The following is a 26795-nucleotide window of genomic DNA, read 5'->3' as shown; positions in this document are numbered from 1 at the left end:
ATTGCAGCAGCTCAGTGAAAATGCAAAATTAAAATAGGCACAGTAAATAAACCCATTCTTTTTTATATCATAGTAACATTTTTTTAAAGTATTTAATTTTATTCAGGCATCATTGACACCTAATATTTTGACGTCGGCTGGTCCTGGCGTGAGGGTGTGTTTACATCGCGTCAGTTTGTCGAGAGGGTGAGTTTCTAAATTTCGCCTATTTAACCAAAGATTGGAATATTATACAAATGTTCGATCGAGAAGAGCGATGCTTTTATGACAGTAACGGTCATTAATACAAAGTCTATTGTTTAATACATTTGACACCCAGTGTTCGCTGATTATGGTCAGTCTAATAGGAAACGCTTAGCTCGGAGCTAGCTCGGTCAGCTAACTTCAGGCTAGCTTTGTTGTCCAAAATAGACCGATGTAAAGGGAAAGATGTATCTGTAATTCTCGACAGATCAAATCGTCATCGGATCTGTTGTATTTTTTACTTTTTATTGTGTGTTTCTAAATGGTCATTGCTTAGTTTCTGTTGATAGTTTGACGTCAATGAAAAGCCTCTTTTTGTCTGCGCTACTGTTGTGTACAACAACAACATAACAACACATACAATATTATTACAGATAGCCAACCGCGTTTACACTGACATCACCTGTACCACCTCTAATGTGAACAAACCAAAATGAGAACGAAATTGCAATCGATGATCAGTTTCACTATCCATTCTACCGACTCATGTCTGGTATATGATTTGTCAGAAAATAGCCACACTTTTTTTTAACTTCGACTTTGACTGTGTTTGATTTGATATAATAAAAATATAGTACAACATGTCGAGGATAAACACACGAAAGTTATAAAATAACTTTCCAGTGTGGTCTCCAAAAGGAAGACAGGATGACACGATACAGATGCTCATGCCTAAAGTTGTTGAGGAAGAAATTGTTTTAATGAGCACAATATACAAGATGTTAGTGGAGGGGTTACATCTCACCAGAGAGAAAAAAAGAATAACCTATGCTGAAAAGTAGTTGGAAACCATTGTTGGCTTTGCTATAAGTTATATTGACACTAATCACTTCTAATATGCTAAGATTACTATTGTAGAAACTGTATTTACTTTTAAAAACCCTATTTCTCTGTTGTCACTTTCATGTCTGAACTGTGCTAAGAAATCAGAATAGTCCAAGTGAAGGAAAAAAGTGTTTGATTGTACATTAACAGAATCAGCTGTGAAAAAAATCAAGTTTTTCAGTTAAGTGTTGCTTGGAGTCTTATGTCACAACATTTCATCATTTATTCAACTAATTGCAATATAAATGTCTCTGCAGATAAATTCTGATAAATCTGCATCATGTTCCATGGGATACCAGTTTCAGGGGGTGTAGGGGGAGGTAAGACATTCAACACAATCTAACATCTACAGTTTAGGTATTCAGACTGTCATCCATTCAATAGTAAATGTTTTTAAATGTAAATATTTCTTCCCTCAGCCCCGGCCAATAAACCTGAGTTGTATGAGGTAAATCATTTTTTAATACTTGTATCAAAGTTTGTTAGTTGAAATGCATAAACTGATTTAAATCAACATTCTGAATGTAAGCCAGAATAAGTCTTTAAACACAAATCATATCTTTTCAGGAGGTGAAGTTGTACAAAAATGCAAGAGAACGAGAAAAGTGAGTGCCAAATACATTTATACTGCCCAGTCTAATCTGAACACACTGCCTTTTTTTTTGCAACATGTCATTATTAACCTTCTTACCCGTAGGTATGATAACATGGCAGAGTTGTTTGCTGTTGTAAAGACCCTTCAGGCCCTGGAAAAGGCTTACATTAAAGACTGTGTCACACCTAATGAGTAAGCTATAGATAACTTTATCTGTTGTTGTTTTTCTAAAGACAGAATAGCTTCTCTGACTTTGATCAAATGTTTTTAATTAAGTGGAGGGTTTGTCTGTTTCAGATACACTGCTTCTTGTTCCAGACTTTTGGTTCAGTATAAAGCTGCTTTTAAACAGGTGCAGGCCTCTGACGTTGGCTCCATCGATGACTTCTGCAGGAAGTACAGAGTAAGTTCTGTGTAGGAGTGCACATTGATTTTGCTCCATGTCCCCAATATTATGAAATTGACTTTATTACTAATGATATTGTTATTTTGCTCTAGCTTGACTGTCCACTCGCCATGGAAAGGATCAAAGAGGATCGGCCAATCACCATCAAGGATGACAAGGGCAATCTGAACCGCTGCATTGCAGATATTGTTTCTGTACGTCGTCTGTTGCCTCTATCTAATTAATGAGACAGTTCAAGTTGGAGGTTTATATTGGACACGTGCCAGAATAAGAACTGCTGCAGTTGTATTTTTGCTTAAATATTGTAATGTGTTCAGTTTGCACAAGTGGTTTTGCCACATTTGGCTCATCATCTATTCAGTCATTGACAAATGTGAGTGTGTGTTGCCAGCTGTGTCCATTGCCAATTATAATCAGACAAAACTGATAAAACCAGTAGACAGGGAAAGTATAATACTAGCAAACACTGTGCAAAAAAAAAAAATGTTTGGGTTTTTTCTCATTGTGTTTCACATTCTCTTATGTTCTCTAATCCTTAGCTCTTCATCACTGTGATGGACAAACTGAGACTGGAAATCAGGGCCATGGATGAGGTAAAGGGAAAAAAAAATCAGTAGACACAGCATAGCAGTTACTTCAGCAGTTTTCTTGACACGTCCTATTCGTTGTCCAGATCCAGCCAGACCTGAGGGAGCTTATGGAGACCATGAACAGAATGAGCAACATGCCTCCAGATTCAGAGGCTAAGGACAAAGTCAGCCTCTGGTTAGTAACACTGTCAACCAGTGTTTATGTAGTAGTTATTCTTTGTTGATGATTACATATTACTGAACAGTTACCTTGTGTTTTCCGGAAGAGTTTTTTGTCATTGTCGTTTTTCGCTTTTCATATTTTCTCTTTAGGTTGACCACCCTCAGCAGCATGTCTGCCTCAGATGAACTGGATGATAATCAGGTGCGCCAGATGCTGTTTGACCTGGAGTCAGCCTACAATGCCTTCAACCGCTTCCTGCACTCCTCTTAAAACATCTCTCTGTCTCTGTGTCTGAAAGTCTGACTGTAATACCCACTAAGTTTAAAACAAACACTCTACTCTCTCCATATGATTTGTGGAAGGGAGAGTAATAATTTCAGGGGACAGACTTTCTCTCTACTGCTTCTCCAATCTTTTTTTTCTTTTTCTATCAACATTTGTTCCCTTTGTCCTTATTTATGTTATATAACCCTTATAAACTCCACCACCTCTAGAGTGTACTCCATTATCATTCTGCTTGCAGCCTGGCTCTGTCAGGGCTTTGAGAATCTCCATCAGCCTGTTTTCAAGACCAGATTAAACCACTGGCGGTTTATATGTGACTTTCACAAAACAGTTTACTCCCGGGTTTGTACTGTAATTTCAAAAGAGGTGTAATTTTACACTTGGGTTTTTTCAGAGCACCAATACAGAGGCAAGAATCAGTTATATATGACAAATTCTGCACAAAAAAAGGTTGCAACAGCCAAAAATATTTGTATTATCGGAAATAATATCTATTATTTTTTGGTACCCAAAATGTATCCACTATTTGACACCTGGGGACATTTTTTGTTCTGTGTATGATAATTGTTTTCTATGACACAAGTTTCTACTATGGAACAGTATATCTGAAAGTTCACTGACAAAAAGGAGCTGAATTATTTTTTGGGGACTCTTAAGATTATTAGACTACATTTCACATTAATCAGTATATTGAATAAATAGGTGGAAGGAAATGGTTTTGCTTATTTGTCTACACTTTGTCTCCTGTTAACATGCTAAATCTATATTTCACGTAGAAGTGAGGGTTTGGCCACATTAAATGGGCAAACTATAGGTCGATACATGCCCCCCTCATTTTGCGCACTAAATATGTTTCGGCCCTCAAAACTGTGAGGGAAACATTTATTAAGATTTATCATTGTAAATAATAGTTTTGATTTTTAAATACAAGCATGTAACATCTTTTTAGAAATAAATGTGAAAAGTCTACCTCTAAGTTTGTCTGTTCATTGTGTGAACAAGATCATATTTTGCCACTACAAAATCAAGGGGCACATGTACCTGGAATGTCTCCTCTAGCCTAAATGCTTTTCTGCTCATCTCTGACAAGGGGCCACCTGGGAAATCTCAGGTAGATCACATGCCTTAAGATCTGTAGTAGTGGGTGGAGCAGATACGCATCAGAGACTCATTGCATTTGCATTTAGATTTCTCTGACCAACTCCTGAAGTGGTTTTGCTGATCGGGTAACAGTGTCCTCAGTATATGTATTTATGTGTACTTATGCTTGTACTTACAAAAGAGGGTCCGTTGAGGAATGAATATTTAATAATTGAATCCATATGCAGCAAATGCGTCAGCGTGATACGTAGAGTGACGTACAACAACAACAACAAACAACGGCATCGAACGCAACAACGTAGCAGCTCGTTTTTTCACAGTTGGGGCCAGTTATATGGTACTATTCCTAATGGAAACCAAAAAACAATACAAAGGGAACTAAATCGTTCCACTCTGGGAAACACGCCACAAGGGGAGTTTGCCCTGGGCACCAAACAAGCTAGAACCGTCTCTGGAGCTGACAACGTGTCAGAAGTGGTGCCTCTGCCTCAAACAGCTACTTCAGAAAACCCGAGCTCTCACTATAATGTTTTTTTATGTACAGTCTATAGTCAAGCCACGTGATTTTGTACATAACATCCAGTGAGTTCGCTACTTTTCACATAACTTCCGCTTGTGTTTGTGCGGCGGCTTCTTTAAGAAGCAGGCCGCTGTGAAGTCGTTACCAAGACGACCAAAAAATGACAAAACTCCTCGGCTGGTGTGCGCGCAGCAGCAGCAGCAGCAGTGACCAAGAATCCAAACTTGCAGCGGAAAGTGACAGTGACCGCTTCATAAAAACACTACACATTCTCAAGAGTACGAGTTCAACGAGTTTAAATTCCAAAAACGAAACGGAGGGAGGAACAAAAGTCACCTGCTGCTTCTCAACTGACACTGACTCTAAACAACAACGCGACACGGCGAGCAAAACTGGACATTATCGTTGCAGTGGTGATTGTCATCACTCAGGAATAATCTTCACAGTATGTTACTGGTTGTTTCTGCATGAGAAGGCGAGGGAGCTGCTGAAAGATGAGTAAAAAATATGAATCGACAAACGTGTCTGAGATGGAGGAACATATTTCACAAAAGTATGAAATCAAGAGGAGACTTGGAAAGGGGGTGAGTGACTTTCTTTATTCTTCAAGTGTCATTATTTACAATACACACTGAAACACAAATTATAAGTTTAACTTTCATTTCAGTTTTTAAGTTTAGTTTCATTATGGTGAAACTAAACTTGCACAATCGCGTTTGCCACATTTTTAAGTCCCTGTGTACAGTCTGTAAAGACATTCCAGAAATGCTCCAGGCTTAAAATCCTAAGTGAAAACCCGTTTTGTAATGAAGGGCTTTACTTGCTTTGGCAGGACAGACTATTTTTCCTCCCTTTGCAGACCAGCTGATGTGTGATGATACTTGTTCCCTCTGGAGTCCAACCCCCTTTGTTTTTCTCAACACTGACAGTGCAGCTACTCCACAGGACTAAAAACAGCCTGGTGTCTTTCCACACAGTGTCCACAGAGACACTGAGGCTGCTCTGCCTTAAACGTCCAGGTGGTGACTGTCACATAGACCGTTCACATTGGTTAAGCAGACCTACTGTACCTGAGGGCAGTTGTGACTCAGGTTACACAGCTGTTTAACCTGTTTACTGTTGACTAATGGGGTGGTGGTGTCCTGATCTGTGACGCTTCAGACAACACCACACACACGAAACTGCAATAAAAAGTCATTTCTCTTGACTCTGATGCTCTGTTTAAAGGCTGCTTTAACTATGACTCAATAGCCTATTATGAGCTCCATTTCCTCATTGTAGTCAGAGCGGGAGACGTCATGTCCTTTCCTTTTCCTTTAACAGAATGTCAGTAGAGCTGCAACTAATGATTATTGTCATAATCAGTTAATCTGTTGATTATTTTCTAGATTAATCGAGTAATCGCTTGGTCCATAAAATATCAGAAAATGTTAAAAAATGTTGATCAGTGTTTGTCACACCTGGAAATTCTGATGTTCTCAAATGTCATGTATTGTACACAAACCAAAATGATTTGTTATATGGAGCAAAGAAACCAGAAAATATTCACATTCAAGAAGCTGAAACAATCAGAAATCTTGTTTTAATCATGAAAAAAAGCCTCAAACCAATTCATCCATTGTCCAATTAGTTGATCATTAATTTAGTAATCGATTAATAATCGATTCATCGAGTAATTGTTTCAGCTCTAATCAACAGTGACTTTTTAAAAGGAAAATACCAAAATGTTTTTTGGCACACTGCCTTTACAATATTCCTCTATGAGTATAGAATAATCAAATCAAATCAGTTTTGTTTGTATTGCACCAAGTCACAATAAACATTATCTAAAGGCATTGTACATACACCTTATAATGTCAGAAAGAAACCCAACAGTTCACACAATGCATTATGTGTCAGGAGGAAATCTGTAGTCTAGACCATCAGAAAAAGAAACCCAACAGCCTGCAGTTTTTAGGTTTATTTACAATTACTTTGGTATGTAGGAGCTGCTCAGATGCCGCTTTTAAAACAATGTCATCACGAAAGCAAGTCCCTAACTTTTATTTCCTTATCTGTCTCAGGCCTACGGCATTGTGTGGAAAGCAGTTGACCGACAGACCGGGGAGATTGTGGCTGTAAAAAAGATCTTTGACGCCTTCAGAAACAGAACAGATGCTCAGGTGTGTATTGGCTGACTGACAAAATAAAGTTACACTGTGACCTTTTCATCTTTGATCATGTTTGCGGTCTAAAAAAAAAACCAAAAAAATACACAAGTTCACCTTTCTCAATAGACAGACTTGAGTTAATGATTAAATGTGAAGTTCATATTCTCTCACTTTCTGTTTGTTTTGCAGCGGACGTTCAGGGAGATCATGTTCCTTCAGGTAACAGTGACAGCCGTGTTTCACTCCGATGCATGTTAGTCCCATCATTTCTGTCTTTCTCGAGCGTTTCAGTATCTACTAACTGTGTGTCTGAGAATGCTGCTTCTTACTCCTCTGTCACTGAGGGAACAACAGCAATTTGCCGTGAACCATGACCTTGAATGGTGCTACTGCTCCAATCAGCTGTTTTCAACCCTCAGTGAAACTCTAGTGCAGTGGTCATAGGCTGACTCTGTGCTTTACACAACCTTGTCATAATAAGTTCTTATGAAGGTCAGCCACAGTGTGCGTTCTGTCCCTAATGGTCTTTTTCTCCCTTATGCAGGAGTTTGGAGATCACCCCAACATTGTCAAACTTCTGAATGTCATCCGAGCACAGAATGATAAAGACATTTACCTCATTTTTGAATATATGGGTGAGTGCTGCTCGATTTGCCGAACTTTCACACACTGCTGGAACAAATGATCCGCGTCCATGGTGCAGGCTGCAGTGGTTCAGTTCCACTCAATACTATGTTACTGAAAAAGGTCAAGGAGTGCATGCATACTTGAGTACTTGAGGGATACTTGTGTAAAAGTACAAGTTTCTTACCAGAAAATGACTTTGGTAGAAGTTGAATTCACCGTTTATAATATTACTTAAGTAAAAGTCTTAAAGTATATGACATTTACTGTATTTAAGTATCAGAGTTAGGATTGAGCCATGGTGGCTCAGTGCCTGGGCGAGTTGTCTTTCAACTGGACAGTTGTGGGTTCAATTCCTGGCTCTGCTAGTCTATATGTGTTCTTGAGCAAGACACTGTTGCAGCGTGTGAATGGGTATGAAAGATGTGTGAATGGGTGAATGGCAAAACTGTAGTGTAAAGCAGCTCATCAAGACTTAAAGCTCTATATAAATACAGTCCATTACGAACTCTTCTTCTTCGGATTTGATTTGGTAGTAACGAGTAACAAGGATAGTTAGAAATGTAGTGGAGTAAAAGTAAAAGTTGCTTGAAATACAAATAACAAAGTAAAGTACAGATACGTGAATTTTGTACTAAAGTACAGTAACAAAGTATTTGTAGTGTGTGTGTACAACTGTGGTCAGAGAGGCTTCTGCTTCTCTTGGCTCTGTGCTCTGTTTTACTGCTGAGTCCACACACTGGCCTCCTCCTTTCTGCAGTCTAATCCATGGGTGTACAGCACCAGCATCACAGCACAGACCACCACTGTGACCCTCTAACACTGTGTTTTCTTACTGGAGATGAATTACAGTCCAGTCATTGTTTGACATGAATGTGGCAATAAAACCGGATCTCTGCTTTGATCCAGACTCAGACCTGCATGGAGTGATAAAAAAAGGCACCCTACTGAAGGACGTCCATAAACGATATGTGATGTACCAGCTCTTCAAAGCCATCAAATACATGCACTCAGGAAACGTTATCCACAGGGACCAAAAGGTTTGTCAGCGCCTTTTGTCAGACGAAGAGTAGTGATTAACAGATTTGGCATACAGTGTATATATATAAAAAGAATATTGTAAATATGATAGTTTTATCTTTTATTTCACTAGGAAGTAACACTGAGATTAAAATCTCTTTTACAAGTGAGACCCCAGCCAAGACAAGGTCAGTTAGTAGCATCATACATGCAACAAATTGCAATAGTACAGATGAAGACTATAGTGCAGGGCAGCGATTATAAGGCATTCTTTTACAATTAATTAAAGCAACTGCAACTACAGATAACCACTTGATTTATTCTACATATGCATATGTCATATATACAGCTAGAAGTAAGGCTATTAAATTCAAAATCCTGTGTTTACACTGTATAATTACATTAGATACAGTGCACTACTACCTACTTACAATGACCTTGGATAGATCAGTGGAAATCAAACCATTAACGTGCTCATGAAGAATGTCTCTCTTGTCTGTGTTTCCCACAGCCATCCAACGTGCTGCTGGACACCGACTGTGTCGCCAAGCTGTGCGATTTCGGCTTGGCCAGATCACTCAACCAGATCCAAGAGGACAGCGGGAATCCTGCGCTCACAGAGTATGTGGCGACGCGGTGGTACCGGGCTCCTGAGATCCTGCTGGGCTCCACAAGGTATTAACTGTGATTAAAGAAAAAACACGATGGTTTAAAGTTGCATTTTTTTCATCCAAACAACAGAATATGTATGTCAAATTTGTGTCACTCGACTGTAAAGGCAGTTCATCTTGTCCAAAGGTACACCAAAGGAGTAGACATGTGGAGCCTCGGCTGTATCCTCGGAGAGATGCTGCTTGGTAAAGCCTTGTTCCCCGGCACATCCACCATCAACCAGATAGAGAAGATCATGAGCGCCATACCACACCCCAGCCCAGAAGGTGACAAAAAAAACAACTCAAATTTAAAATATTTTATAGCTTAGCACTGTGCCTTTACTTTGGATTAATGACATGCTTTTCAATGTTCAGATATTCTTGCAATCAAGTCTGAATATGGATCCTCTGTCATCCAGAGAATGCTGCTGAAGTAAGGAAGGACTTTTATGTTGTGGCTAATCCTAATCCTAATAAAGCATATGTTGTTGTTTTTTTTGTTTAAATCGAAGTAACCAATAATAGCCATACGTCGTTGATTACGTGATACTGTATATATATGTGTGTAAATACATGACCTCAGTCTGACCTTGTCACTCCTGGTGCAAAAATGAGTTGAGCCAGTGACAAAAACAAATCTGTTCCCCTCCACTGGGATCGACTATTTTCAGAGACTGCAGGTAGAGGTAGAGCTCATTACTCGCTAACAATGCAGGAGCAGTGGTTATCATGCAGATGCAATTACACAGCAGTGACAAAGCAAAATCACGCACAAAGCAATGGCTTCTCAAACACATCACGTTGTGGTAAAGACTCAAGTTAATTTTTGTTGTAAAAGCGATATTTGAGTAAGTAGGGGGGAGTCAAATCATCTACTTGGACTTGCTTCCCGATTATGTATATACAGAAAGTGTATAAACTGCTAAATATGTATCTGTACTATCAAAGGAACCACATTATTTCTCATAACACTATGCTTCATACTAACTTTCAAACCTCACTTTTACTTCATGTTTCTTTTCCCATTATGTAATTGAAATCTCTCCTTTCCTCTCTTTGACAGACCTCAGGTGCCTCTCGAGGATCTTCTCCAGCCATCTGTGCCTCCTGACGCACTGGACCTACTGAAGGGTTTGCTAGTCTTCAACCCAGACAAGCGACTTACTGCTGAGCAAGCACTCCAACACCCATATGTAGCCAGGTATTGTGGAGCATACATTCAAACTGATTCATAGACAAGTTGCTATGGTCATGTTTTCTAGGATTTAGATGTCCCTTTGCACATTATAATAGTTAGAATCAATTTTCCTGCCAGTGATGGATCAAGATCAGAGATATCATCACATTTGTATTGTTGAGTTCCTTTTATTTGACTGTATTGTGCTTTTATTTATTTCTCTTTTCTGCCCTTGGAGGTTCCATAATCCAGCCAAGGAGCCATATCTTCACTATGATGTAGTGCTGCCAGTGGATGATGATGTGCAATTATCTGTGGTTCAGTACCGCAACAAACTTTATGAGGTACAGAATGTGTCACAAATGTTCAGAGAGGGAACCATTAACCTAATTTTTACACAATAGATCATTATGGCATATGGTTTCATCAGGGAGACACTGATTAAACATGGTACACTTTTCTCTCTTTTACTTGCAGATGATCCTGGAGAGGAGAACGAATCAGGGAAAGCTTAGACTGATCCCAGAGAAGGACAAAGACTGCATCAGCAGCAGGGAGAAGCCCAGTGTGAAGGATAAAGGAGAGACGGGCCCAATGACAGAGAATGACAATGGTGACAATGAGGGGAAACCACAGCATGGAAAGACTGAGGAGAAAAACCATGTGCCATTACAGACGAGTGTCACAAAACCTGAGCCTGTGAATGTGTCCACCCCGTCTGCTGTGGAGAAGACGAGTCCAGTAGTTAGCCCTGCTTTGAGAAAAACTACATATAATCCCATCACACATGCCCCAAGTATGTTTGAATGTATTTGTTCAGTTGCTTACAAATACAAAAGGCTTGATTTCATTAACCTGCCATAGATTCACACCATCACAGTCCAATATGAACAATGCAGCTATCTATGTCATTGTCATATGACATTTAACATAAATGTGTAATTTCCTCACATAGAAAACACAAACCTGTCTTCTTCTTTTTTCTTCAGACGAATTTGTGAGGAGTCCAGTTGTATCTCATTCCTATTGCCAGTCCACTGCAGCCAGCAGGAAACCTTCAGGACAGACGAGTAATGGAAATGCAACAACATCACCAACAGAGGGCGCCAATGCCAATACAGTAAGCACCAGACCACACTGGATGGATGGTTGGATGGATGGATGGATAGATAGATAGATAGATAGATAGATAGATAGATTATTAATATTGTTGATGATGTCTACTCTTGACCACTCTCTTCTTTCATCAGTCCATGGACCAGATTCTTCAGCGTGGTCGCTCAGCACCCACGGCTCATAACCGTTCTTTCTCCCTGACCCTAAGCCAGACGCAAAACAACCCGCTTGTACGCAAGGATGAGCCACCTCTTTCCTCTGGACTACATGTTACATCTGCCCGCCTGGTCAGTTTGCTGCATCTCAGGCCGCACGGAATACGAATCAGTGTCTAGATGCAATTTCAGGATATTTACACACATGATGAATACTGAATACTGAATGCATGAAAGTACTGTATACTGATGTATATAAAGAGTGCTGGCATTGAATGGCTGTCTAATTTTCTTTTTATGTGCATGCAGAACCAGCGGGCCAACCCTCAGGTTCGTGAGGCTCGTCCCCCACAGCGGTTCAGCAAGAAAGTATTTCAGAGTAACTGTAACGTGGCGGCTGCGGGTGATCCTCGAGCCAAACTTGGTAGTTATTCCCAGGCCTATGGTACAATCAATAAGACTGAACTGGACAATCTCTTGCGAAGTCGTCCTTGCAACCAGTAGCTGCTGTGATGTCAGTGGTTACACAGGACCCTGGTGGTTACTCATCTAAACACAACAATGTTTGTCTTGTGTTAGAAAGATAACTGAAAATAAGAAATATTGGAAAAATAAGAAAATACTAGGGCTATTAGGTCAAATAGGTCTGTGTACTGTGAAGAATATACCCATGGAAACATGGATGTCCATTCTCTGTCTGTGACAGTGAATAAATATTTGTACAATGCACTGTGACTTTCTGTTACGTTTATATACCTGCACTAGCACTTCATTGTAAATTACTTTTCTAGCTTTTATGATTATCGGTGCATCTAAGATCTACATCCGTAAAATAATGCAAGTAAATATCCATCTGTAGGGTTGGGTGTGTAATTCAGGACTTTTAACTGTACCAACTGAACTATAGTGGTAACCGGACGTTAGATCAGTCAGTGCCAAATTTGGTATCTGAAGGTGCCTTTAAGCAACAAGAGGATTTAGGACTTTGAGTGAGTCATGTTTGGGGATAGCTGGTTGGAAAGTTTTGGAAACTGATGTTTTGAAGTTTTTGTTATTAAATGTACTGAAAAAGAACTGATTTCAAAGTACACATATTTTATAATGTCAGCAGTACATATACTACATAGTTGTATGGTAGTTGTATGTGTTTTATCTTCTGCAGATGCAACATAGCGTAAAGATAAGCGCTGGGCAATATGATCAAAAACATTAAAATTATAAAGTAGTTGATAGTGTCGACACTGATAAGTATCGCAATGAAATTTAAGATAGGTAATGATTTATTTTTGCTCCTGAAAAATAAATCTTTATATATCTAATTTGTGAGGACTTGGAATAGTGGAATATCAGTGTAGGGCTAGCAGAAAGCTAGCTTCAAAGCGCAAACACAATCTATTCATTCTGATTTCAAATGAATCCAGTTTTTGATCCCAGTACCCCAGATGGATGTGTTAAATGTGCAACAAAGGGCATTCATTCATTGCCTATGGAAATGCGGGCAAATCCAAACCCTCTCATTTCATAAGTATGAAGTTATAATTGTGCCCTAAACTGTGTATTCTGGGGATTTTAACAGAGGACTGTAAACTCAACAAGGAAAATGACAAGTACTGCTTATTACAAGCAAAATACAACATAGACAGTTCCTGGTAATCTGTTAGTAGACGGTTTACAAGCCTGGCTATTCACATTGTCAAATACACAGATGCCTATTCTGGACTCTCTGATTACACCTGGATGTATTGCTCTGTCATGGTGGTTTGTATGAATGCCCTGCTATGGAGTCCTTCCCTGGCACCATAAATGTGTTTTTCGTTGTTTTCTTTTGTTACATGTGTATGTATATGTATAATTTGTCTTTCTTTTTGTGAGGTATAATATTTGAGAACTTAATAAATACATTTTGCAAGAAAATTATAATACTGAAAGTAATATTTTGCAATGTATTATTGCATTGAGGGGTTGGGTGATGATTGATGCAGTAGTGGCAGTTGTTTTTTTAGGCATCATTGGTTTTTATAAACTATAAACTTTTATTAAACAGAACGAGAAATCTAAGAGATAAAAGTACTCGGAAGTTTTTTTTATAGACTGCGCTGAAACATCTGACGCTGATTTTTTTTTCTGTAAAATGCCTGTGAGCATGCTGATTTGTAAGCACATTAACATCCGGTTTTCAAAATAAAGCTCGTATGAGCGCACCGTATCTCTGAATGCACGTTTAAAAGCACATTTTGAATGGGGAATACAACCGATTACATCCTGGTCAGACATTTTTGTTTTTTATTACATCCCAAGTTTGTTTGTTTTTTTGTTTTTGTTTTTGTTTTTGTGCGAGTACGGGACATTTTACTCGAAATTTCTCTTACACTGTACTGTCAAAAAAAGTTTGATATCCTGTACAATAGTAGATATCAATGTGCTGAACACAACTTTTTCATTCTTATTCAAAACTTTTAGAGAACTCTGAAACATTACTGCGAGTATTGTCATTATGTGTCCCATTCAAAAAGTGCTTTCAAACGTGCACTCTGGAGCTCGGTGGTTTATTTTGAAAACCAAATGTCGATGTCCTTACAAGTCAGCTTGACGTATTAGATCGCAGGCTTTTTTAGCATAAAAGCCTTTGTAAGGAGGGTGTTAAAATCAGTGTCAGATAGTTTGAACACGGAGAAACGAGTGTCGGATAGTTTTACCGCAGTCTTAATAGGATTAGATTAAATGCACTTTACACCCACGGATAAAAGACTATAGTCTCGTGGTCTTTCTGGATCTTTCTTTTCCACAAGAATTAATTTGCAGCGCCACTAAAAACAACTCTAAATAACCCTATTTAGTGGCCGTTATATATATTTTTTACTGCGTCACTATTTAAGTAAATTCTGTCATGTAACAGGAAATTCCCACACATCACATGACCGCGTCGTGCTGTGACGTCATCGGCCCATCATCTCCGTGTCAATTCACTTGTTCAGTTCTGATCCACCGGAGGAGGAGGAGGGATAACGCGTGCTGGCAGCTACCGTCTAATACGCTCATTAAAGGTAAGGCCGTGAGAGGAATGTGTATTATTTGACATGCGTTTTCTTCGTATCTGTTGTTATTATTGTCAGAATTTAATGTATTACGCTGCTGCTGCAGCTAACCAGCACCGCTTGCTAACGAGGACGTAAAGTCACAGCTGCTGGCGACAAAGCAGCTCTCGCTTTACGTTGGTAAATGATCAAAAACATGGTGCATTTGCAGGATTGAGCAAATCCACACACGTTAAGTTAAAAAATAAAAATGTTTGTCTGAAAAGCGCTGACAGCACTGTAAACGTGGGGGCGCGGCGTGTGGTCAGCGACATAAAAAAACGAAAAGGAAAAAAAACAAAAACAGCCCCCCTGTGTGGATCCATCATGGCGATGGATCTGTGTAGCTGTTCTGATTATCTTTCGCACAATTTACGTCATTTGATCAGTTTTTTGTCTGGCGTTGGTTGTTTTGACGGTCACATAATATGCGAGTCTCATATAATCGCAGTGTCGCATTTTTCTGCGCTGTACAGGCCCACACGGAGCTGCGCCACCTGCAGGTACACAGTGGAACTGAAACTTAAGTTTATTCTGTTTTTGTTTACTGTCATACGTTAATCACTAAAAATAAACACCACGTCAGTGTTTCCTATCTATAATTTGCTAATAAGTAATGCTAAATACACATATAATATACACTGCTTCCCAAATGAATTAGTACTTAAAAAAATATATATATATTCTAGAAATCTTTCAAAAACTTGTTTCGAATTTTTTTTATTATTTATTTGGCAAATAACAAACTGAATTCACATTTTTTTTTATATCCAAATTTGAGTTGGCTCACTGGGCTTCTCTGAGAAGTCAGAAACCATAACGTTCAAACACTAAAACAAACCTTTCTGTTCAGGAATGCAAGTAAATAACTGTAATTTGACATCTTAATCATCTTAATTCTTCTGGGGGTTTTTTGTAAAACAGTAAATTTGAATTGAACAATAATAATTATATTTTAGCATTACAAATATAATTTCGGGTAAAGAGCTTCTACATGCTGGTGTATTAACCATTACAGAAATATAAAAAAAAAATGATTTTGATAATTACTAATGCTGTTAATTTAGGGCAGCTGTAGCTTTTGATGGTGGTCTAATACATTTGTTAAGCACTGTATATTCTCTACTTGATTGTAATTATTATTTACATTTGTAGCATTTGTATTGGTCTATTACTGGTCAAAAATAACTAGATATCATAAAAAGAATAAAGTAGTATAATGTCCGATCAGACGGTACATTCTAGATGTCCTGTAAATACTTCACTACACATAGGTAAGGTGACATGCTGCAAAGAGAGACTTTTTCTAATTGCTTATTATCGCTTGGTGGCATTTGACTCACATCTGTATCAGTAGATAGTTTGTGATTTAGGTATCAAATGTGGAAAAACTAGCATTAAGCCATCCTTAGACTGAGAGTCTGGGTTGGTTTTATCATCATATTATCATAAACAAATATAACTGTTTGGTTTTGACCAGAAACCATCAGACAGCCTCTAAACCCAGATATGAAAATATACTTGTGTTTTTATCACAGTTTTGCCCATGCCCCATTTTTGAACTAGTACATATTGTGGTTGTCTCAGTGTAAGGCCATTACCTTGAATAATGCAAACATATTGAAATATACAGTCTTCAGCTACAAACTGTCCTTTGCTGTTTATAATCTAGATTCCCTTTTGCCCTTAATATTTATCAGTAGTACATGGTGTTATTGGTTGAAGGTCTGTATTTGCAGTGTAGTTACCTCGTGTTGAGTGAAGCTAAAGGAATTTATCCAAGCATGACTTATATTATCTCAGACAACAGCCTCTGTGTTGCTCCATTACAGATGCTAGTCAGAGAAGAATAGTTTGCTCTCCTTACAGTGCTGTTGTAAAATAAGTAACCACATATTTTTCTTTTTTATCAAGAAACAATAAGTGCAACTATCTGTCATGAGGTGAGGAGTCCACAGATTAGGAAGAGCCAAAACTGCTGCTGACAAGACCTGGCCTAATGACAGTATCTTGCCCTATTGCTGCATTGTCTGGTAGAAAGGCTGACAGTCTCACAGTGGGGTTTTATCTACCTTGTGGTCCACTTTCATAATAAGGCTCAAACCTAAATGTATCAGTTGTAATTTATATACTATTCATGCTAAGTTATAATTCAGGTATTTTGGTTGTTTCAGTGTGTGTGTGTGTGTGTGTGTGTGTGTGTGTAAGAAAACTTCTCACAAGATTAAAATTTGTGTTGTTGTTTTTTTTTTTTACTCATGTGACTGTGAAACTGCATTTTATTCATTAGTTTTTTATCGAATATTTCTTTAGAATTAGTTTATTTCATCCCACATCACAGACCACAACCTTTTTGTTTTGGCACCACATACTTTAACATGCTGCCCTCTGTGTAGGCCCCCTGCTGCTTTGTGTGACTGTGACTGTGTTATGTTAACTTGGTTGGCTGGTCCATTCAATCCCTCCCTTTAATCTAATTCTACCAGCAGTAGTTAGCAGAGTGGAGGGATACTAGCATTAGGTCTGGGTATAGAATGTCAATATTTCTTTGGTATCTTATACCTTAGGACTTCATCAGCAACAGTGAGCCAATAAGCATGCAGCATGCTCATTCCTCTAAGGAGATCTGTGTGAGTGTGTCTGTGTTGTGTTTTAAGAAGATGGTGCTCGTTTCATTGATGAAGGGGTATTGAGAAGATTTAGAGTAATATTACAAATTAATACAACAGCTGTACAGAATGTTGTTTAGTCTTTGACCACAGCTAATTTTACCACATTGTGTGATTTACTTTTTAGTTAAAACAAATGTCATTATTTTGTTATTGATAAAATATTGTTCAGAAAATTGGGATCGAAGTCCAGATATCAATACTGTAATGAAAATGTTTAATTTGGCACATCATTGGGCGTCTCTACTAAGAGGATTTGAAATCTTTCGCTTAATGCTTGTAATGCTGTACAGTTTCACCACTTCTCAGACTTCTCAGTTGTGTAGCTGAAACTATTGTGGTTGCTGAAAATTTCCCTGTGCATTTGAGATATTAATGTTTTGGGGTTTTTTTTGGGAGAAGACATTAACTTTTAATGCTCCTTAATGACAAATTTGCGTCTCTTTCTCCCAATTTTCTTTCTGAATTTTTTTTTTTCTCATTAGTTTCTGATTTTATGAAATCAAGTTCTCGCAGCTGCATATAACAGTTTATGTAAGACACAACAACACAATCTACCATCTGTACTTACCTTACTGTTGTGACTTCATGCACATTTCAAACATTAGCATCCCATGTTCTTGACTGTGTGGTGAGTTACTCTGGATTGTGTTGATAATCCATTAAATTTAGATAAAAAAAAAAAAAAAAGATCAGACGGACCAGTACAAATGCATTTAGGACTCATAAACACAGTCAGCATGAAGTCACTCATGTTACAGTCACAGTCCTGATTAATATGAGTTAGGAGTGAAACGTAATTCAGTAAGCATATTAAGTCTTTATTAAAATTATATTACCACTATCGTCCTACATAGTATACTGTATATTAACAAAAATGGCTTTGGAAATGTTTCTTTTACACTAAATATAATATAATAGAGCTGAAATGAGTTATCAGAATTGTGTAATCATCTATTATCATCGCATTCACTTGTTGTAACAACTTACAAAACCTTTTCTCAGACATTGTATGGACCAAATAATGAATAATTTCATGTTAAAAAAAACAATAGGCACATCAAGTGATAATAAAAGTAGATGTGGACCTCAAGTAATTGATTTACTTTGAGATTGCCACCGAAATGTCCTGCCCCTAACATGGATGACAAATCCATTGAAGTCCCAAGTTACTATCTTAAATGCTTCACATGGACAGGTTGTGGATCACATGCTCTGACTGCATGCATCATCATTACTTAAGGACATTGGAATTACTAAGTTGCATCTTAGAATTTTCCGCTTTCTATCACATGGTACCGGCATGGCACGACTGGGCCAAGGTTTTCTTGCTTTACCATTAGGTATAGTACCTGGTACCTGCTCTGGCGAGGTTCTAAGCGAGCTGAACCGATACTGTGCGTGACGTCAACAGACTGCCGTCCACTGATTGGTCAGAGTGTCGTCACTGGAAGAGTCATGAGCAAGATGTCCGACACAAGAATCAAAGCAAACAATGCCGAACTGTAGATCTATTAAAAAGACTTAAAAATTCTGAAAACTTGCGTTAATCTCCAACATTTAGCATGGAATTTTTAAAATCTCAATATTTAGGAGGAGTCTGGTGTATTTAGGGACAGCACTGCTGAAAGGCTGCGATCGTGAGCATCGAGCAGCATCATAGCCCCCGCCACTGTAATTTAGTTCAATGACTGTGTCAGATGGAGTCTGTGTTCCGGTCATGCTGGAAGCACTGAACTAATCTTTTTAATTAGCTGATTCTAATGATTCAGTACATTAAAAATAACTGCCTCACACAACCATTGCTGCAAGTGGCCGGGAGAGATTTGGCTCCTCGAATGATTAGTGGAACCTGTTACAATCTTCATAGTGACCTGTACTTGACTTTTTTGTCTGCTCTCTCTCGCTACCCTATTCTGGTGATGGACAGTCCGGGACCATGAGGACACGTGTCAGGATCAGGATGTCTGTTGTGTAATGCCCATTGTTTATTTTTTTGTGGGTGTGTGGGTGAAGAGGCATAGAGTGTGGCAATATCTGTGAGTTTGCACATGTCTGTGTGTGAGAGAGAGAGAGAGAGAGAGGGAAACATTATGAGGAGTGAGAGTGTTTGCACATTAGCTGTTTTAATAGCACACGTCTATGCACCACCATAAGGCCAGTCTGATTACCCAGCCCAGCTCTACTCTACCTTTCTGCTGGAGGATTTTATGATTTTACATGATGCCAGCACAGCATTATTACATTTTGTTTTGTGTAATACACACAACTGCCCGTTTGTTGAATTTAATAACTATTTTGATAGATACTAAAAACCAGTTTGGGTACACAATATACAGCCTAGAAGTGCGTCAGACTGAAATAATTACTAAGGTGTCGAGCAGTGGGCACTGTGAGTGCAGCTCAGCCTGCGTGCCCTATCTTCTCATGAGTGGAAGACAACAGTGATGATTGCTGTGACAGTGGAGGGCACAAACGTCTCCTCCTCAAGCCTGCCACACACAAAGGGATTTTCAAATCTGACTTGATTTTAAAAACATGGTGTGTTTTAATCCTGAGAAAGCACAGACCAAACAATCCAATCAAGACACGGGACCAAACACTTGGCTTTTAATCCAACAATTTCAGGGAGGAGGTTCCAGGGATTTGCAATCTCACAGAAACTTGTGTGATTTAACGTGACTTCAAAATTTCTGGTTCTACATCATACCTGGTTATGTAACAAACAACATGGTAGCTTGGCATCCATAGAAATAATAATATTATTTTAATAAAGAATTTATATGATAGCAGACAATTATCAACAATTCATCTGCAACTCATTTTCTCATTGTTTTTTGTTGACCACGTAAACTAATCTTTGCACCCCTACATTATAGATTGTAACAGAGATGGTATGGAAACCTGTTGACCAGGGTTGTTGTCCTGGTGGGGGGAGGGACACTGCAGTGATGGCCAGTGTGTCAGGTCTCCTACTGAACCTAAGCAGATTAATAATACATTTGGTTACCAAGGCACCACCTGCATCCATGGTAACACCGTCCACTGGATAGTGTTTCCTTCCCTTCTTTTATGTCACTCCATCCATCACAGCTTCATGTTTTCTGTTTACTTAATGCATGTGTGGGTCTGAGAGGTGGGTCTGACAGGTTCATGCTGATGTGAATGTTTAGGTTGGTCTTTACTAACAGCAGGTTCAATTTACTACAACCTTACTGCAGTGTAGGGATGGGCATTCGATTAAATTTTCTTAATCGATCGTTTGGGAGAATTAACAATCGATTTTCAATTAATCATTAATATTTTTATATTAAAAATCTCTATTTATACCTATATATAAAATGCAATGAAAACCTGCACCCGCCCGCCACCCGATCATCATTCATTGTAGTCGCAGTCTACCTACGTATTATTTATTTATTTGTTTATTTATTTCAACTGCAACCCACCAGCAATTCATCCAAATATTTTATTTCATGCGATCCACCCGCCCTGTGGATTATCCGTGGTGTCTGCGGTCACTCGGTGCGACTACACCGAGTGATGATTGGGTGGTGGGCGGATGCGGGTATCAATTGTTGAAAAAAACATTGCTTTGGGTGAATAGCAGGTGGATTATTGATATTTAGCAGCGGATGCCATTACAGCTCATCCGTGCATCTCTACTCAGGGGTCAGGGAGCTGTGTCTTAGCAGAGACCTGGGACTGGGATTCTGTGACTCCAGTGTTTGCGCTCCCCTCGTCCGTGTCAGACAATGCATGCTCCTCGTCTCCCCCAGCCTCTGGAATAGCCGCCCTACAGATCTCCACTGACTATGCAACATAACCTGCATTAGTTCATGTTGCATCGATTAAAAAACTAGCGTCATCGACGAAATTCTTAATGATCAATTAATCGATGGTCGATTTAATTATGTCCATCCCTACTGCAGTGTGACAAAATGACTGGAGGAGTCGTTTAAAACCTCAACCCAGGGGTTAATCAATGTTGATACAAAAGTATCTGTTCTTTGTGGGAACTGTATTTGCTGCCAGTGACACATTTAACTCGCTTCGTCAGTCAGTTGGGTTTTATTGTGGTTTTCAGAAGGGGCATGGACGGGCTGACGCAGCTGCGTAAATAGCTACACAACTGCAAATCATATCAAGTTGTAAATCAAATGAGGCTTATTTGTTTGTCATTGACTTTGCTCATAAGATTAATTGTAGTGCTTGTCTTTTCTCAGATTGTTCTTACAACAGGGTGAACCTTCTCCCGCACCATGTCCCAGGACAAGAGTGGATACCCTGGTATGGCTGAGACCAACCCACTTCATAACAATGTCTATGGACCACCTCAGCCAGCTTTTGGTATGCCCCCACCTAACTACAGCCAGGCTACAGGGGAAGCTTATCCGCCAGCAGCTGGCTACGGACAGCCAGGCTTCACCCAGGCAGGCCCAGGTTTTGTCCCTGGTCCTTACCCCCAGATGCCTTATCCTCAGATGCCCTACCCACAGGGACCCTACCCCCAAGGGCCTTATCAGGAAGGACACACACAGCCAGGCTTTCCTGGAGACCCCTCTGGTGAGCAGTTATTTCTTTGCCTTTCCTTTTTAGGTACCAGTTTGAGTGGGACTTTCACTGTAGTTAGTTTCATACATTAAAGGCTTGTTAAGGTGAAAGATTTTTAAGCACAATTTTATCTGGGTCAGCAAGAATACACTTTAGATTACATTTGACACAGCTGAATGGGCAATCAATGAGATGATCAATACCACACATAAAATGTGCTGACACCATAGCCTCCATTTGTTTAGTCAGGTTTTTTAACCTGTAATTGTCCTTTTATTTTTGTTCACCAGGACCTGCTGGCAGCCCTGGCTATCATGGCGATGGGCCTCCATCTTACTATGACAATGAGGAGTTCACCAACTCAGGCTTTGAAGATAAGACTATCCGACAAGCCTTCATTAGAAAAGTAGGTCTTTCACTAGTTATGTTTATTTACATGGACACAAGTGATCGGAATAAAAGCCTGATCAGAATAAAAATAGATTGAATAGATGAAACTGGTCTGATATAAAAGTAAATATGGTCTGTAATATGAAATCTGTTTCCCACTAGGTCTTCATGGTTCTCACGGTGCAGCTGCTGGTCACATTTTCTTTCGTTGCTGTCTTCACCTTTGTCGAGGATGCCAAGACCTTTGTGCGACACAACCCGTGGACATACTATGTGTCCTACGCAGTCTTCTTTGTGTCATTAATCGTCCTCAGTTGCTGTGGAGACTTCCGTCGCAAGCACCCCTGGAACTTGGTCGCACTGGTAAGACCTTGACTTAAGGGTACATTGTTGTAAAAAGTATTGTTTTCAGTAATAAACTGACCATGATGCAGTATGGCATCAGAGATGAAGTAAACGTCTGAAATCAAAATACTGGCTTCACTGATAACAATGGTACAGCCAGGGTATAAATATGTTTCAGTGTTTATAACAATATAAATGGGGGCATAGTTAGGTATGTGTATGAGTGTACCTTCTTATTTCCATCTTTTGGAAATGACTTGACAACTCCTGAAAGCCTTGAATCTGTGGAGGGGAGGTGAGGTCTCCCCTTTATTAACTTTTTTTTTAAATGCTAATGAGGCAGTTTTACCTATTGTATATACAGTGTCCTACAAACCCAAATAACAAACAAGTAGATTATCCATTTTAAAAGAAAGAAAAGAAAAACTGCATTGGAAAATGTTGTAAGGACCATGATTGAATCTACCCTAGCACATAAATACAACGTTTCCTGTGTGTTACAGTCCATCCTGACCCTGAGCCTCTCCTACATGGTGGGTATGATCGCCAGCTTCTACGACACAGAGACTGTCATCATGGCCGTGGGCATCACTGCAGTAGTCTGCTTCACTGTGGTCCTGTTTTCACTACAGGTCTGTGCACACAAACACACACACACACACACACACACATTCTCTGTTTTTTGTTATTTGATTTACAGGAGACGCTCAGCCCAGTCAAACACACACACACTTTAAGACCCTCTTTTATATCTGATCGTCATGACAAGTGGTTTGTGTGCTTTCCTCAGCCTTTTCTTAGTCTCCTCTTCTTCTTCTTTTGTTTCCCTAACAGAGCAAGTATGACTTCACTTCCTGCCGGGGTGTGCTGTTCGTGTGCCTGATTGTGCTGTTGCTCTTCTCCTTCCTTTGCATCTTCATTCGCCACAGGATTCTGCACATCGTCTATGCCTCACTGGGGGCTCTGCTCTTCACCTGCGTAAGTTTCTCACTCATAGTGTGACACTGAAAAGAAAGATTGCAAGTTAGTTATTTTTGGCACAGTAGACACTTATTTTTGGTAAGGAATTAAATCTACAGATTCTTAGGAAAGTAAAACTATAAAGTAAAACCAACTATAAATATGTCATGTCTTGATACACAAACTGCATTTTTAAATTCTAAATGACTAATTTCTCTCCTCAAATGATCTTAAAACTGCGTTCCACGACACAGAAAGAGTTTTATTTCAAGTTCTGAGCCAGCAGATCATTTCAATAGGACAGGCCAAGCACTGCTTTGTGCTGGGCTTAAATTACATTTCTATATTAAACCTATTTTTGTAAAAGGGAAATTCTCTACTCCAAGAAAATTAACAACAAAACCCAGCATGTGAAAGCTAGTGAGAGAAATGCAGGGTTCACAGCATGTTAAGGTAAGAAAGTAAATAGAGAAAATAATGGTTAAGTGCCGCCCCTAACACATTGGCTGAACTGCTTGTGCCACCAGGAGCATTTTGAGGTTAAGGGATATATCGGCATGTAAACCATCGGTATAGGTATGTATTTAATAATGCAGTAATGGTGGTTATAAAAAGGTTCAATCAATTAATATGACTCCATGGGTTTCTTGAATGCATCTTGAAGCCACTTCTCTAAGCTCATTACAACAGCTCAATTGTGATGAAATTGACCAGGGTCTTTGAATGCATCATGCTAGCTGTTCCTCTTACCTTAACATGCTGTGAACCCTGCATTTCTCTCACTAGCTCTCATGTGCTGGGGTTTGTTGTTATGAATTTCCCCATTACAAAATTAGGTAGAATGTAGAAATGTAATTTAAAGTCTGTTGCGTAGGCTGAAGCACTAATGTGTTTTTTTTACTCCCTCATAAAGACCACAGTGAAGTTAGTTTGAAGAAAGCAAACCGCTGCTTGATATGAAAGACTCAATGTGTGGATCAGCTAACTTGAATCTTCACATTCACTTGATAACTTCATGTTTGCTTGAAATGCCCAGTTTGACTTTCCAGTTGACAAGCCACTCTACCCCTGAGTTACAGTTGCCAAGCCACTCTACCCCTGAGTTGCCTCAATGTTCAATGTGCATTATGGTTTTCGCTTAACAGTATTTGTATATTTTTTTTAGATTTAAATGTAAAAATCCTTATTGAAATGACTCATTCATCCATCTTTGTTCTTTGTAGTTTTTGGCTGTTGACACTCAGCTTCTCCTTGGCAACAAGAAGCTGGCCCTGAGTCCAGAGGAGTACATCTTTGCTGCCCTCAACCTCTACACTGACATCATCAACATCTTCCTCTACATCCTTGCTATTGTAGGACGCTCCCGTGAATAACGTAGCACCTTTTAAATTCAACCGTGTAGAGTCCCGTTATTGTGAATTGTTACTAACGTGCCCTTTTATCTCTGACTCTTTTATTTTCCTCATTCACATTGGCCTTTTTTCAAAGACATGTTGAGCCTGTGGAGGAGATGCAGCTAAGAAAAACACTATTTATGAAGTTCAAGTCATAGCATTAATGACAGAGTGCAATGATCTGTCTTTTCTGCAAGTGTGACCACTCTGCTTGATCTAACTATCCTCTAACTCTTACTAACACAGATGATGTCTACATTAGTCCCACCCCCCCATCACTCAGTTTGGCATGGCACATATGGTATAATACATTATTGTACATTAATTATCCTATGAGTGCTTGGTATTCGGTGTGGCTGCAGAAATTAAACAGTAAAAGGGCAGGGAAAGCATCCATAACGCTTAATACTGATGCAAAACAGTCCTGTCTGAAGAATGGAAATGACATGGTAGAAATACCTCCTCCTTCAATATGTCTGTTTTCCCAAATGTATCTCTCGTTTTGACCCTTCTGGTGTAAAGTAACTGCATGACAACAATGGAACCACAACGTGAGGAATATCTCTAGCTTGCGTGTCACGACTGTAAATAGTAAGTGTAATAGATTGTGTGATGCCACACTGTGCTGCTTTTTTGGGAAACATGCTCTGATATTCTGAACCATGCTGATCCAGTAGAATAACTCAACAATTTCTTGAAACAGCATAAGAACGGTCTTCAACGTATATGACAGATGTGAACATAAATTAACACTATTAGATTAAATATTCTTATTAACTGTCTTTCCAAATATGACATTTTTGAGTTCTGAAAGCTAAGGTGTTCCCTTAACCTCTTTAGTTTTTTTGTTTGTGTGTGTGTTTGAAAACGCTTCACACCAATTTATCCTGTCTGGTTCATGTAAAGAGACATTTCAGTGTTTTGTTTTTTTTTCCTTTCAAATAATGTGAAGAATTTGAAGTAACTGAGGAATGTCTAAGTGATTCAGAACCTCTGAATTGTAAAACTGCTAATATGAAGTAGACTGACAAACTTAATGAAGTGATACTTTCTCTTTTTCTTTTTTTTGGCATAATACAACAGTCGGCATTTGTGAAGTTGCATTACCGCCTCCCTCAGGATTTAATCATACACTACCCTGAGCTTTCTGTGCTGCTCTTATGGCTGTGTTCTCGTCGCACTCCCGATTACCTCACTCCCTTGAGGAACTGATGAAGGAATGGTACTTTATATTTATTTTGACATAGATGGCAGGGTTGCTTTGAAGTTGCTATATAAGCTAATGTCAAGGAAAATAGAAACTTACAGACTTTTCCTTAAGTTTGTCGTGAAACACGCTGGTTGCATGATATACAAAGTGCAAAAGGAAAAAAGGAATCAATATGCACTGACAGCCAATCTGACAGACTCCGATTAAATTATATGGTTAATAAATGTAGAATTCTGTCATTTGTTTTGATTTTCCACCTCTTGCATGATCGTTCCTCCTTTTGCATGTGCTAATGATGCACATTGTACAGGTGTTCCAGACACTGTCGTTTGACTTTTTTTTTTAACTCTTTTTAACTCTCTGTTCTAACGTATGTGGATGTGTATATAAAACTCCTTAGTGATTTGATGTGTATAGATGACGTACATTTTGGGCGTTGTAGGACTGTTTGCATTGTATATTTGCATTAAATCAAAAGTGGAACCTTATTCCTCGGCACAGCTGCTTTTCATTAAAAGTGATACAATGTAAAGGTGTTGACTTTGTGTGATTGTACTTAAGTCATGTGGTCAACAG

At 39.0% G+C, this 26795-nt stretch overlaps 3 protein-coding genes across 3 annotated transcripts; all 3 read left to right on the top strand.

Annotated features, from left to right (window-relative positions):
- Window positions 1-66: 66 nt before the first annotated feature.
- vps28 (VPS28 subunit of ESCRT-I) lies at window positions 67-4076 on the top strand. Its single transcript, XM_058618940.1, has 10 exons — window positions 67-186; window positions 1326-1388; window positions 1488-1516; window positions 1636-1673; window positions 1766-1855; window positions 1961-2066; window positions 2162-2263; window positions 2609-2662; window positions 2743-2834; window positions 2972-4076. Exons 2-10 carry the CDS (start codon window positions 1349-1351, stop codon window positions 3090-3092), a joined length of 672 nt encoding a protein of 223 aa, XP_058474923.1. The 5' UTR covers window positions 67-186; window positions 1326-1348; the 3' UTR covers window positions 3093-4076.
- Window positions 4077-4855: 779 nt separating this feature from the next.
- Window positions 4856-12464, top strand: mapk15 (mitogen-activated protein kinase 15). Its single transcript, XM_058618512.1, has 14 exons — window positions 4856-5312; window positions 6792-6890; window positions 7068-7097; window positions 7423-7513; window positions 8412-8542; window positions 9034-9197; window positions 9321-9460; window positions 9551-9608; window positions 10239-10376; window positions 10591-10696; window positions 10830-11148; window positions 11342-11472; window positions 11603-11755; window positions 11933-12464. Exons 1-14 carry the CDS (start codon window positions 5223-5225, stop codon window positions 12125-12127), a joined length of 1845 nt encoding a protein of 614 aa, XP_058474495.1. The 5' UTR covers window positions 4856-5222; the 3' UTR covers window positions 12128-12464.
- Window positions 12465-14353: 1889 nt separating this feature from the next.
- Window positions 14354-26751, top strand: grinaa (glutamate receptor, ionotropic, N-methyl D-aspartate-associated protein 1a (glutamate binding)). Its single transcript, XM_058619909.1, has 7 exons — window positions 14354-14667; window positions 21593-21932; window positions 22211-22326; window positions 22473-22673; window positions 23159-23287; window positions 23490-23633; window positions 24839-26751. The coding sequence occupies exons 2-7, from the start codon at window positions 21629-21631 to the stop codon at window positions 24986-24988; spliced, it is 1044 nt and encodes a 347-aa protein (XP_058475892.1). The 5' UTR covers window positions 14354-14667; window positions 21593-21628; the 3' UTR covers window positions 24989-26751.
- Window positions 26752-26795: the final 44 nt, after the last annotated feature.

This window comes from Solea solea, chromosome 20, assembly GCF_958295425.1.
Source record: "Solea solea chromosome 20, fSolSol10.1, whole genome shotgun sequence".
NCBI lineage: Eukaryota > Metazoa > Chordata > Actinopteri > Pleuronectiformes > Soleidae > Solea > Solea solea.
The sequence above is the reverse complement of the archived record's forward strand: the minus strand, read 5'-3'. Positions and strand labels throughout refer to the sequence as shown.